The following is a 13,237-nucleotide window of genomic DNA, read 5'->3' on the forward strand; positions in this document are numbered from 1 at the left end:
TTACTCTTTGATTTTTATTGTAGACATAGTTAATTTATCCAGTTTAAATGGTTAAAATGAAACATAATATTTTTCAGTTTTTTTCTGATACTACAATATTCAGTTTTTATGTGCTTGATACTTCTGAAGCAGTTTAATGGAAAAACACATTTTAAGAGCTTTGGATCCGTTCAGGATTTTAGAACGTTGCGTTCCAACAGCAGAAGGCCTTGGGGCATGCGTGGCGCCTCCTGCAGGGAGCTGGGGCCTCTTCCTCTGTCCCTGCTAGTGTGGCAATTGAATGGGTTAATGTAACATCATTAAGACTAACAATATTACAGTAGCCCGTTTCATAGAGAGGTTAGAATATTCACTACTAATCCAGCATGACCAAGTTAATATTTTGCATAGTTGTCTGTCCATATTAATACTTTTGTCTGAATAAGATTCTTTAGCAAGAACTCCCTGTTTACTTCCGAATGTGGTAAGTTGTTCCTTGAAGACGACGACATCTTGACCGTAACAAAGTTGTCCCTAAAATTTAACTGATAGGGAAAATCTGGTAAAATGATGCAGAAATTGTAGTACTGATTGTTTTTGCAGGTACATTTACATTGTGATAATGTACACTGTAGTTTGGTATTTCCAGGGACAATGAATAAATAGTAAGAGATGAATTCTTAGTCTGTGTCACAGTAGCAATTGTATATCAGTTAGTTAATTGGCAGGACAGCCACAGTGAAAGGTTTTAGTATTGTTTAGCTTTTGCTATATTTACCTCAGTGAAAACATTTTCTGTTTTACATACCCATAGTTGTATTTGGATATTTTATGATAATTAGAAAACATGAAAAAAAAGTAGAAACTGTCCTATAATTTTTAAGTTATTGGTGGTGGGGCATAATATTATCCTTAAATAAGTCATTTCACATCTTCCTTACGTTATTGTCAACTAAAATACCATCAGGTGTTTGGTCTTAATACTGTATTTTGATCATGTTGTCAACATTTATTAGTGATACCTAACAGCAAACTGATCATAAACAAGCCATCTTCCTTCCCTCATTGCCTGATGCTCTGGCACAGTTCCTGTTGCCGTCGTCTTTACTGTTTCTCTCTTCTGTGGTTATAAATCCTGTTCTGTGTCCAGTGATGCTGCCACTCTGACATTGTTCACACGAGTTTGTACACAACAGTTCCAAAGCGAGAAGTGCTGTGTGATGGGGATCTCTGAGATGTAACCTTCAGGGTAGGAGTATCATTCCCAAATAGGCTATTCATCACAGATAGGAAATGTACAACTTTTATAGTTAACATTACTATTGCATCTCATTTGCATAATTGAATTTCTATGGCTTTTATTACTGTCTTTTTATGACCTGAATGCTACAATAATAAAGCTATTATGATGCCCGCAGAACGCTGACACTTCTTGAAATACATCCAAACAGGCAATGAAAACAATGAAAACTTCTGTTTATGCAGACTGTAACTGACCTGTTGGCCAAGATCAAATGCGGCATCAGTGTAATAAAAACAGTAACCCTGAAGTGAGTATGGAGATAGGAGATCTAACGAATTGTTTACCTTTTTTTCCTCCTATCTAGTATGCTAGGAGGAGTTAAAACCAGCTTCTATGAGAAAATGCAGTGCAGTATGTTCAGTCTAGACATTACAATACAGTCCAAGTAATGCAGCCAAGTCTCCTGCGTATTGTCCCATGCTGAATGGAAGCAGCAGCGTTTCTGTGAGTTATTTATAAATTAATTGATTTAGGTGAGCATATTTCTGGTGCTGTGCTTTGTCAGCATTTTATATTGCAAGCCTTTTCTTTGAAGTGTTTAATTTTTAAACTTTTTTTAAAACACTATTTTTAAACTTTTTTTTTTAATATTTGTTGGTTTCTGATTATTTTCTTTAGAGAGATGTCATAGAAAACTAGACCATGGCAATTTTATATGTACATTTTCAATTTAAACTGTGGGAATGAATAGCATTTTCTCACTTACTTTATACCCGTTTAAACATTTGTTAGGATCTTGGTCTTAGGGTTACGCTTCTAGCTGATACATACTTTTAGCTGATATATTTAAAACTGGTCTCCACATGTAATTTAAAATTAAAAAAACAAATTCCTTTCCACATTGTCTTTTCATGAATTTCATTTTTGCTGAGTATGAAGTTGTTCTTTTTATATTTTCACATTTATAAATGTTCAGATACTATGGAGATGTACAAATACATAAAAATCCTATATAATTCTTTTTATAGAACCTTTTTGCCCTCCAAGGATCATTTTAGGATGACAGGGAGCAAAACACTCAATATTTATTTTTAACATGCAGTAGTATGTCTGGCTCAACTATAAGCTCATGTCACAATTGAGGACACGAGCTGATTCTCTAGCATTGCAGGCATACATAAACTGTTTTCTCCATCCCCTCTATAGATGTTATGTTTTTTTAGTCCGATTATATTGTACAAATCCGTTAAAGAAAAAAAAGTATGGTGAATTCTCTGGAGCTTATAATAACATCTTTAAAGGAACTTACGTTTCACTGACAGAATAAGCTGCAGAAGATCAACTGAGATGTGACAGGTAGAGGGTCTAATCACAAGGCGGTTGTTTTAAGGAATTTAAGTGCGGTATGACAGCCATACTGATCTCCTAGGTGGCAAGTATCATCTGCAGACTGAAATTCACCTGTCTATGTTTGTAGGCCTAATACTAATACGAGCATTTAGCATTATTGTGTATCGTTATGTGTTATTCCTGCTACACAGTGGTAAATTTTGCCTAGAAAGGAAACAAAGTGATGTTTAAGAATTATCCAGTCCAGTTGCAATTCAGAGAATTCAGTTGGTTCTGCAAGGTCATACTGAATTTCATGTACTGATTGCCTATTAGTAGCATGAAATCTCTTTTTCAAGAAAATGCATCCCTATTCAAAGCATAAGAGTCCCTGAAACATTAAGTAATTTTACAAGGTTAACATTACTATTCTCATTTGTCAAAGAAAGTACTATGTTTGGCATATATAGTCTTAGTCATATATTCTTTTCTTTTAAACCTAGTGTTGTTAACATCTATTGGTAGACTCCTTGCCATGAATAATCACAGAGCAGTAACGCAGCATTGCGTGACCTTAAACTTTACCCTTTTTATTGTAAGAAGGAAAAAAAAAACCCACATTCAATTCATCCATTTTTAATAACATGAAGAATTTTGTGTTGAAAGATAGCTTGGGTGAGTCTTTTTCCATGCTGATTTCCTTGTCATGTTTTGCTGTACCTAAGTACCATAAGAGTCAGAAAATCCACTAGCCTCATATCCCTTGATGGGAGTTGTCTCTTCACTGCTAAAGTGTCTAAAGGGGATTGTGCACACAGCTTTTTTAAAAACCCATGTGCTATAATATTATTGGAAAAGTCAAGGTGAGAAGCTGCTGTACCTCTGCGGAGTAAGAGAGAAACAATACCCTGAAGAATTTACAGTATGACAAACCGGGATAAAGGATAATAAAATAGGAAAGGGAAACATTGTGAGAGCTAGAATCCAAGTGTCAAGTATCCTTTCTCCATTCTTAAGAAATGGGGAAAAAAAAAATGAAGGCACGACAACATTGTCATATCATCAGTAGTAGCATTAGAACAGGGTGCTGGTGTGCAAAAGCCCAACATTAAGAATTATTGAACTTCAGCTTTTTCAGTACTGTATTTCAGTAACTATTTTCACTTGTTTAGATTTACGACTTCATTCCCCAAATGAGGTAAAGGATAGGTTTTGAATGACAAGTGCATGCTGTTGTGGATCTGAGCTTTTGTGGTAAGTGAATTATGAAAAAAAGGTAAATATTTATATCTATTAATCTGGTAAAGAATCAGAATGAAAATTGTGGGACTAATGTGACATTGCGTAGTAGAACTGAAAAATACTTTATAGTAATACAGAGTATTACACTAAAGCTGATTTTGGGCCATCTGTACAGTATTTAAAAGATTAATACCCATAGAATATTTTAGTAGCAGTTTGTGTTCAACCTGTAGCTGGAATTTTCAAAAGCGTTGGATACACAAATCTTACAGAAGTTTGCTGGGAGCTTATAAAGCTTCACCTACACAGCCACAATAATTTGAATTAACTTTTAACAATTTAATTTTCACTTTAAGTTTCACTGAAAAAATTGAATTAACAATTAACTAATTGCTTCAACTACATGAAACTTATGTGTGGATAGTGATTGCAAGATCTTCTAGGCTAAGAACTAAAGGCTACTTGAAAGAGCTGGTTTAGAAGACATTTGGGAAGAAAGTGCAAATTCAAGTGCTCAAAAAGATTTTTTTTTAAAGCTGGAATTCCGACTGCATTAGAAAGTCCATAGTTTGTTTCCTGTGTATGTATGCAGTACGATGCATGCATGCTTTTGGTAGAGTGTACTTTTGAAAGCATGCATTTGAGAAAGGGCATTGAAATACTCGAATATTTTTCAGATAAAAAGGCAGCAAAACCTCGCTGGACTCAGGGATGCTTGAGCAGGCACCATGTTGGATGGAAGCTTTTTCTTAGGAGATAGGTAGCTGTTTCATCTTCCTAACATATTCAGAACTAGGGTGGTTTGTGGAATATAGTATAGGAATCAGTAACAAGTGCTTCAATATGTTGTTAGCTGCTTATTCTTTGCAAGCCTTTTATGTTTCACAAGCCAGACAGGGTTGTCTGAGTCACGTTTTGGATGACATTACTCCCAGAAACTGCCAAAGGGTTGTGAGAAGCGGCTTTGGTTACTCAGCGGGTGGTGTTCACTTTTCAGAATTGTAAGCTCAGCATTCAGCCTATATGGTGCAATGTGGCGTTACGTTGTTGGAGGTGTGCTGCCTTTCAGCTGAACAGCAAAACTGGGACTTGTACTGCTCGTAATGTCTTATACCAGTTTAAAAGCAAAGAATAACCTGGTGTCTGGGCCAGTTTCAGCAGAGCCTGTCTCAGCTCTTTCTGCAGTTTAGCCAGTGCTACTCAGCAAAGTTAAATGCCTACAGTAAAAGTAAAAGTGAGCCCTTTCTTAAAAGGCAGTGATTCTGTTGGGGACACGGAGGATATGCTACCTGGTAGGGGTGTTTGAAGGCCTGGCAACAGAAGTGGCAACAGCAAGGAGCTGAGTCAGTGCGTTTACTTGCTATCCTTGCTGCAGTTTGGGGTTGAAGTACGAGCAGTGATGGTGCTTCATTGCTCTTCTTGGAGGGAATTTACTTTGGAAGGGCTCGGGCAGACTGAGCAAAGTCACTCTCTTGTGCAGACCATAGTAGCAGTTAGCCAATTTCAATATTCTGTCATATTCCAACTGTGACTTGATGGAAGAATCCATTTAACACTTCAGTTAGGTACTGCTTTTTCTACTAAATGTTGCAGTGTGAAAGGAGGTAAGAAGAGATTATGAATTCTGCTTCCACCATTGAGCTGCTTTGAAGGCTTACCCCCTCAAACTGCGCTGTCGCTGTAGTTTGACTGAAGTTGCATTCCCCATTCATTGTTGCAAATGCTTTTTCTCATCAGTGTCTTTTAAATCAAAAGCACGTTTTGTTTTGTGATTTCTTTCTTAAGCACGTGTGGCCTTGTGTAAAGCAAATTATGTAATGAGATGTGCAAAACTGAAGGGTCATACTAGTTTTGCTAAACCATTCCACTAACCTTCAGTAATCTTTTTAGAACTCACTTGGAGGAAAAATCTCTATATAAAGCTAAATAAAAATCAACCAGGTGTGATAATTTTTTCTCATTCCTTTCCTTTGTCTTGAATGTGATTCAGTAGATAGAAAGGCTTTTTATCAAATTATCAGATCAGTTTAGATGGCAGTATAGAAGATGTATTTGAGTATGGCTATTTTTAATCCAATGTTCTTCACCTTTTGGCTCGCACAATGCTCTGCGCTTCTTTAAAAGGGCAGGAAGATAAATTGCTGAAATGATACTGTTCATCTAAATTTATAGACCTAGACCAAGTTTTCTTAAAGTGACTAATAATTTCTTTGAGCTCAATTTGAAATCCCCTCAAGGAGCCAGATTTTTCAAAAGAGCTGAGTGGCCATCCTCTGAGTGCTCAATCTCTTTAAAGCAGCCACTCCAGATCACTAGTTGCTTTTGAAAATCTTGTCAAGCTTAACTAAAATGACATTGTTGCATTAATTTCAGATTGGTCTCCAGGTGAATTCTATGCATGTTTTGACATATTTTTCAGCAGTACTCAATGTTGATTTGATGTTCATCACTGGAGTTAGTAGTGGTCTGAAGCAGGATTTCAGTGGGAGTAGAATTAAGGTGTCAATGAAGAAACTTGAAATCCCACTTCTAGAGCACTTATGTAGAACGACAAAAGCAATTTCTGAGTTACTGTGAGGGAGCAATGCTGCTGTGGAGGTATTATGTCCTGTGAACCACTGTGGTTAGAGACTGCTGCTATGTACCTTTTTGAAAGTTGAGAATGCCAGGATCTCAATAACAGGTTTTTCCAGCTTAGATTCATGAGAGACCTGACCATAAAATCATATTATTCATGTTATGTTCCCTCATGTCATGTGATTGCAAGATAAAATCCTGACATGTGACCCAACTTTTTTGTCACTTTCACAAATAAATGCACGTAAGTCTCTAAATAGCTGCAGTACGACACATTGAGATACTTTTTGTTTTCTTGTCTTCCCCCATTTTTGTACACAGAGGCAGGACTGTTCTGCAGAAAAAAGAGACATCTTCCTCAACAAAATTACATCACAGACCTTTTTGTCTCACTAGATCTTTGTTTCACTGAAAAAAATATCATTATAGTTCATGTAATTGATGGTTGATGTTTTTCCAAGTCCTTGTTTCATGTATTTCTTTTCCCATTAAGCAATATGCTAGTGCAAGAGAGTACATGCTAATTAAGTTAGCAACATGATCACCCCCCTTGCTTGCCTTCCCCCGCCTGAAAATTGTCCAGCCTGATTTCACAAGTCCAGAAACGTAAACATCCTTTGTATCTTTGTATCATACTCTTAACTTTAGATATCAGTCCACATCAGCTTTAGGATAATAAACTTACTTAAGGATAATAAACTCTTTTGATAGAATATGTCCCTGACCCATCTGTTGTTAGGAAATAAATTGGAGGGGTGTGTGTGTGTATGTCTGAAACTTCTGACCATATGCACATTGTTTTTAAATTAGAGTTTAGAAGTGTAAGCCCTGCAACAAAAACACACTTTAACTGAAGTAAAAATAGGAGCCTAAAATTCCCCAATTTAAAAAAAAAATACCTCTTTGTATCACATACTGCAACTATTTTGCTCTGTTCATTGAGTTTCTCTGATGTGACTAGCAACCATATCAAATCACTGTACAGCTTCAATCTCGCAAGTAACATGGCTAATTCTTCTGGGACTTTGCTAGTGAAGTAAACTAGCAACTTGGAGGAATGTTAATTGCACAAGTGTGGTAGGAGACAGGTAATTTGCATAAGAAAAACCAAATGTATTTCGAGAATGTTTGAAGGAAGGGTGTGTGCCAGAATCTGATGTTTTAACTAGCCTTCTAGTTTACGTGTGCTGTTACTTCCAAGGCTCAGTGGCTCAGAAGGTATATGGAAGTAGGAATTTTACTTTGCAGAGTAAGTTGAAAGCTTTAAAGTACCTGGAGACAATTTGATTTAGGGAATAATAATGTGGTGTGGTAGGAGCTTTTTCCTTTGTTCCTGGCTCTACATTAAGATTACTGATCTTCTGGATGACCTTGGCAAATTGATTTCCTTCCTTCTGACTCACTTCTGCGTCTGAAGGATGAGGCTTGTGATACTGACTTCTGTCACAAAATGCTTTAAGACCTAAGAATAAAAGATCCCAAGAGCTAGGGCTTACTGTATTTTTATTGTAGCAACTCTTGCTAGATCAGTGATTTGTCTCTCCTATTTAGGTTGAGTGTGCTTTCATTTTAAGGGAGAGAGCTTTAGGCCCTGTCTACATGAAAAAAAAAATTGCATCGTTTAACTGAAATTACTTTTAAAGCCAATTTAATGAATATGATGCAATCTCTATGTAGACACTTTCATTTTAAAAAGTGGCATTTGGTTTGGCTTTAGTTTATGGTAAAAACAATATATTTGCTAAAACTATTTCACCTGATTTAAACTTCATAGTTTGCAGAGAAAACTTAGTGTAGACAAGTTCTTCCTGCTACCAAACGTTTGGTTTCTGTGCCATTTTCCTTGCATATTTAGTATCTTTCCTGATGCAATTCCCCCCCCCCTTTTTTTTTTTTTTTTTGCAGCCAGGACTGTACTCATCTTGGATATTGCGTAGGCTGTGCTGTCTGTCTCCTCTTGTCCGATTCACAGTGTGGACTGTGCTGAATGGTGCAATTAGGCTGGATTGCAGCCCCTCAGCCCTTCCCGATAAAGTCTTTATTGCCAGGCTGCATCTGCATGGGACGTCTAAGAATTCCTTTTCTTTTGCCTGTCTACAGTTACCCCAGCACTGGTGATGGCGAAAGCAGGTGCAAAGTGACAGTACTAAAAATAGCAATCTAGATAACTTTCTGCCTGAGATGGGGGTATTTCAGCTCTCCCTCCCCCTCTGAGATTAGCCAGCCTGGTTTTGCTAACCCAGGGAGTTACTCTTAAACATCCAGACTTCTGTGCATTTCTTTAAACAGGCTCTTTCTAAATAGAAGTTTCAGTACACTTCCATTAAAAAGTCGTTTTATTTAAGGATACTAGACCTTGTGATGTAGCCCGAGAAATACCAGTACAGAGGAAGGCCCTGGTTTCCTACCTACTTCCTTAGAGCAAACGCCACTGCTCTACCTAGTTGTACAGGGTACCAGCAGTCACTTTCTGTCTTATGGCTTCAGTGTGTTCAGTTGGTTCAATTAATTGAGGCCAGAACAAAAAGAAGCCAGTGAGACTGTTAAGAATTCAATTCCAATTTCTATCTAGACCATCTGAAAAACAATCCTTTATCTTCTTTCTCTAATCCTGTCTCCAAAGAATAAGCCAATGTTCTATTAGATTTAAAGCTAGCTGAAATTAGGGGAAAAAATCTGTTTAGCAGGTTGGTTTTTGAGGGGATGAGGGAGTGCATTTGAAAATGCAGGCTTGATTTTCTCAGATATTTTGCCTCTTTATATTTGAAGCTTTTTGTTTGTTTGTTTGTTTGAAGTTTTCTGCAGAATCTAGACATTGGCTCATTACACACAATAACACATGAATGTTATTTATTGTGTGAAAACTTTTACACGTCATAATTCTTTTTTTGACATTAATGATTACTTCAATAGGAATATTCTAAATAAAAAGAAACAAGAGAATTTCTTCCTCTCTTCCAGTAATATTAAAGAGCTGAAATGAAATTAACTAAACTTATTTTTAATATTGTGCTGTTTCCCCTGGTTAGAGTCTTTATCTGGGATGATAAAATCCAGCTTTTATTCATTTCCTCATTTTTGCTTTCTGATTCTTACAAACTAGACTAATGCATGAGTGTTAAATTTTTCAAAGGCTGAAGAGTATGATTTAAATATAACAGTAACAAAACTTTGGCAGAGTATTTTAGCCACAAATCTTAATTTGGAAATGATTAAAGTGTTTATTTTTCAAAAACTTTTGTGCTTTTATTTTTCTGTTGTAATTGATAGTTTTCATGAGAATTTTCCACACATTTAATTCTAATAAGCAGTTACACCTTACAACAAAAGCTGTATGTAAGGACTAACGTTAATTGAATTGTCCTTTAAAGAGCATATATTGAACTCTAACGATACCCTGGAGAAAAACCTAGCTTTTTAAATTTTTAGGGATGTTGTTATGTAATAAAATTATACTTGAAAAGATATCTTCTTTGAAGAATAAAGTGGTTGGTTTTGGTCAGACTTTTGAAGAATTTGCATATACAAGGTAAGTATATAATTACAAGTATAGGAGGGTGCACAGGTGTGAGGGAGAGCACACATGCACCTGCGTGCATGAACTAGGTACGAGCCTGTGCAAATGGTCAGTGACTGACAATCCAAACTGCTCAAAGTCCTGGATGCATCTCTAGAGATGCAGAATTTAAAAACAGAGGGAGGATTTGTTTTTAATCTTTTAGCTGAAGAAAGTTTAGCTTGCGTATATATTTGAACTGAGATTGTATCTTAAGCCTTGTATTTTCTCCTGCCTTGACTCATGTTTTCAGGCTTTTTCTTGGAATCACAATTCACAGAGATGTATTACTTTCAAGTAAAAACTCTGACTTTCACTTTTGCTTTCTGAGAAAGTTGGGGTTCTCAGAGTTAGTCTAAAGTTTGAAGTGGAATAGTGCATCATCTGCGATGAAGGCAACATGACAGTGTTGGCTGTGGCTACCTGTATGCCTCACTGTATAGTCTGCGAGTACTTTAATGGCAAAACTGTACTGCAGACTTTGACTTTGGAAAAAATGACCAGGTTTGGTATTATGTTTGTTAAGGTAGAATTCCTTTTTCATAGATACAGATTAAAAAAAAATGTTATGAACTGCCATGAGAAAATACCCCTGACTCTTTTAGTTGTTCTTTACATAGCTCCTGATCTGTTTGTCTCAGTTGGAGGGTTCTCCAGCTGGGACACTGTATGGGAGGCTGGACACTGCTTCCAGTTGAGTCTTTTTACTTCCACTTAAATAAATTAATAGGATAAGTTCAGAACAACGGAGAAAATCCTCTTACTTTCATAAGTGGCTCTCAGTACTTGCAGGATGGAGTGTAGGGTTTTTACTTGTAACCTACTGAAGCCCCTAAGGCACGTCTCTGCTTTTCTTTCGGTACCCTGATGCATGTGTGTGAGTTTCTCCTGCCTCTTTGTACAGTTACAGGCTCCGCATGGCCTCTAGATGTCCCTCCTCCTCTTCGCATAACACCAGCACCAGGCAATGCAAGAAATCCAGCTGCACTACAGCCCACTTCTTCAAGGAATAGACCCTTCCGCATGTCAAACCAAAACAGGTACAGCAATGCAGTCCCGCGCTGCTCACAGAGAATGCACAAAACTTGTGACGTCTTGTGTTTCTATGGGCAAGGATTGCAAAGCACTTTACAAACACCATCCAAGAAATCTAGATTTCTGCCTCAGAAAATCGGCAGCATAGTTGTTCTTGTTGTAGCTGGTGGCTGATAAGAAAACAGGCATGAAGGGAGAGCAACGTGCCCTAACTCATAATTAGGGCGCCTTGCTCAGTTGCATCAAATTCAAGGGACAAAGGTTTAAGATCAGCCTTGTCTAGTGGTGTGCAATTCTTGCATCTTCTGGACCAAAAGGATCTGTCAGGGCAAAGTCAGCTCTTTATGCTTGTGGGAGATGTAAACAACATTTTCTTTCATTTATGAGCTTTTAAGACCTGAGGTGTTGCTTCTCTGGGTCTTGTGGGGAGACTGAAGATGGTGCTGATTTTTGTAAGGATGGAGTTTTGTCCCTACCTCAGAGGGAGTGCTGTTTGTCTCTGATAGTAGTAGTGGGTAAAGTGCTTTGAGATCTTTTAGGCTGAGTGGGCTAAATGCTGAACAAATATTAACTCCTATAAAAACAAATGCTTAGAAGCCTGTATTATTGGCTGCTTCAGTTGAATGCCAGAAGCTCAAAGACCATGATTACAGTGCAAAGTGTAGTGCCGTGATAAAATATAAAAACATTAGTTGGGGTTGTGGCAAGATAAACTGGTGTAATGGAGCTATATGAACTTAGACAAATTAATGATCTGGTCCAGTATTACTGGTGATGCTGAACAGGTTTCCTGATGGTTTACTTCAAGCCAAGTCACTTTGTCTTCCATTTCTTAGTTTCTCCATCTGTAACATGCAGATAATCACCTCCTTTATACTGATATAATAGCTAAGGAACATTATATTTACTTGTATAAAGCTAAAGGTGAAAATGAGTGCTAGCAAAATCAGGACACTGCAGCCTGAAATCTATTCATTATTAAAACTGTTAAATATGTTCAAAAAATAACATTTTGGGAAAATGTTAGTAAAATTGAAAATTTCCCTATCTCCTGAATAATGAAAGTGGTTGCTAATGAGATAACATTTCTGAGACTGTTGTATCTGAGATTCTCTAGTTACTTCCTTGTGTTAAGCTAGAGGAAACTATGACATACGCCATTTAATTGTGGATAACTGATTATTTTTCTATGGAGCCTATGGCTGTTTTATGCAGAGGCCATGATAGGCTTGTGGGAAACCCAAGCAAAGGATAAAGCATGGGCCTTTCTCCCCTGCAATGCTCACTGAATGACTTGTCCTGCTTCCAGCTCAGCACAGCAGGGCCTCATTGCCTGGAGATGCCAAGTAATTACTCTGATTACTTAACTTTAAAGTTGACTCTGATTAAATACAACTCTGTATGTGTGTTTGCAGGTACTAGAAACTTTTGACTGGAAAAGGTGAGGTGAAGTAATCCTCAAGCATTATCCTCTCCTGCTTTTTCTCAGATGAGGTGAGACCAGTTCCTCAGTAGATGAAAGGGACAGCGGTTTCTTCTGCTGGGAGCAGTGGCACGCTTCTGTCATATTGTCCTTCCTTCCAGAGGGAGAGGGAGAGAGCGCAGTGCAGGGCTCCTGCCTTCAAGAGAATGATGAACTGTGGATGCTGGTGAGAGGTTGATTTCACAGTCCCCTGCAGCGTGAAGTCCATGCATCAACACCCAGTGGAATAGCATGGAGAAGTGTTCAGACAATTGCAGGCAGATTAACCATGTTCAGAGGGTAATAGATTTGGATGTGTCTCCTCTTTCTAGGAGAACAGAGAGGGGTTTAACATACTATGCAATTAAATTCTGAAAAGACTGTTACATCATTTTAGTTTCTACTTTACATGCTAACGGGTAAAGAACTGGGCATCCCACAAAAAGCCACTGAAGAGAGTGGTAGATTTTGCTGAGGTTTCCACATCTCAAATCTGTGGGTACCCCAGTCTCTTGACTTTGTACCATTAGCTTTAAAAGGCATGATGCCATTGCTTTTGAAGTATGTCAGGACCCACTTTTTTTTTTCTTTTTTTTTCTGAAATACCACCTATTAAGTGATCTCTGTGAAATGCACTGATAGCCCAATTTCATAAAAGGACAAGCATCCACTTCTCAAAAGCCCCCATTACGTTTGTTGCCAATCTGGTACTCTTGTGGTCAGGATTTAATTACTTAATGAGAGTATCAACACGCACATTGCTGTGCAGTATCAAGCAGCGCTTTCCCCTGAATACAGAGCTTTGTGTTTGTGA

At 37.6% G+C, this 13,237-nt stretch overlaps 1 protein-coding gene across 3 annotated transcripts in view; it reads left to right on the top strand.

Annotated features, from left to right (window-relative positions):
• Positions 1–12,456, top strand: part of PRDM2 (PR/SET domain 2) — a 70,737-nt gene extending 58,281 nt beyond the window's left edge. For 2 of the 3 annotated variants that reach the window (XM_067311129.1, XM_067311125.1), the window contains exons 4-5: positions 10,831–10,966; positions 12,377–12,456. In XM_067311129.1, the coding sequence (XP_067167230.1) occupies positions 10,831–10,939 (109 nt within the window). In that variant the 3' untranslated portion in view covers positions 10,940–10,966; positions 12,377–12,456. Of the gene's footprint in view, positions 1–3,723; positions 3,799–10,830; positions 10,967–12,376 lie in introns of those variants that run through there. The other variant, XM_067311126.1, reaches the window with a different exon arrangement.
• Positions 12,457–13,237: the final 781 nt, after the last annotated feature.

The sequence above is a fragment of the Apteryx mantelli genome, chromosome 26 (assembly GCF_036417845.1).
Source record: "Apteryx mantelli isolate bAptMan1 chromosome 26, bAptMan1.hap1, whole genome shotgun sequence".
NCBI lineage: Eukaryota > Metazoa > Chordata > Aves > Apterygiformes > Apterygidae > Apteryx > Apteryx mantelli.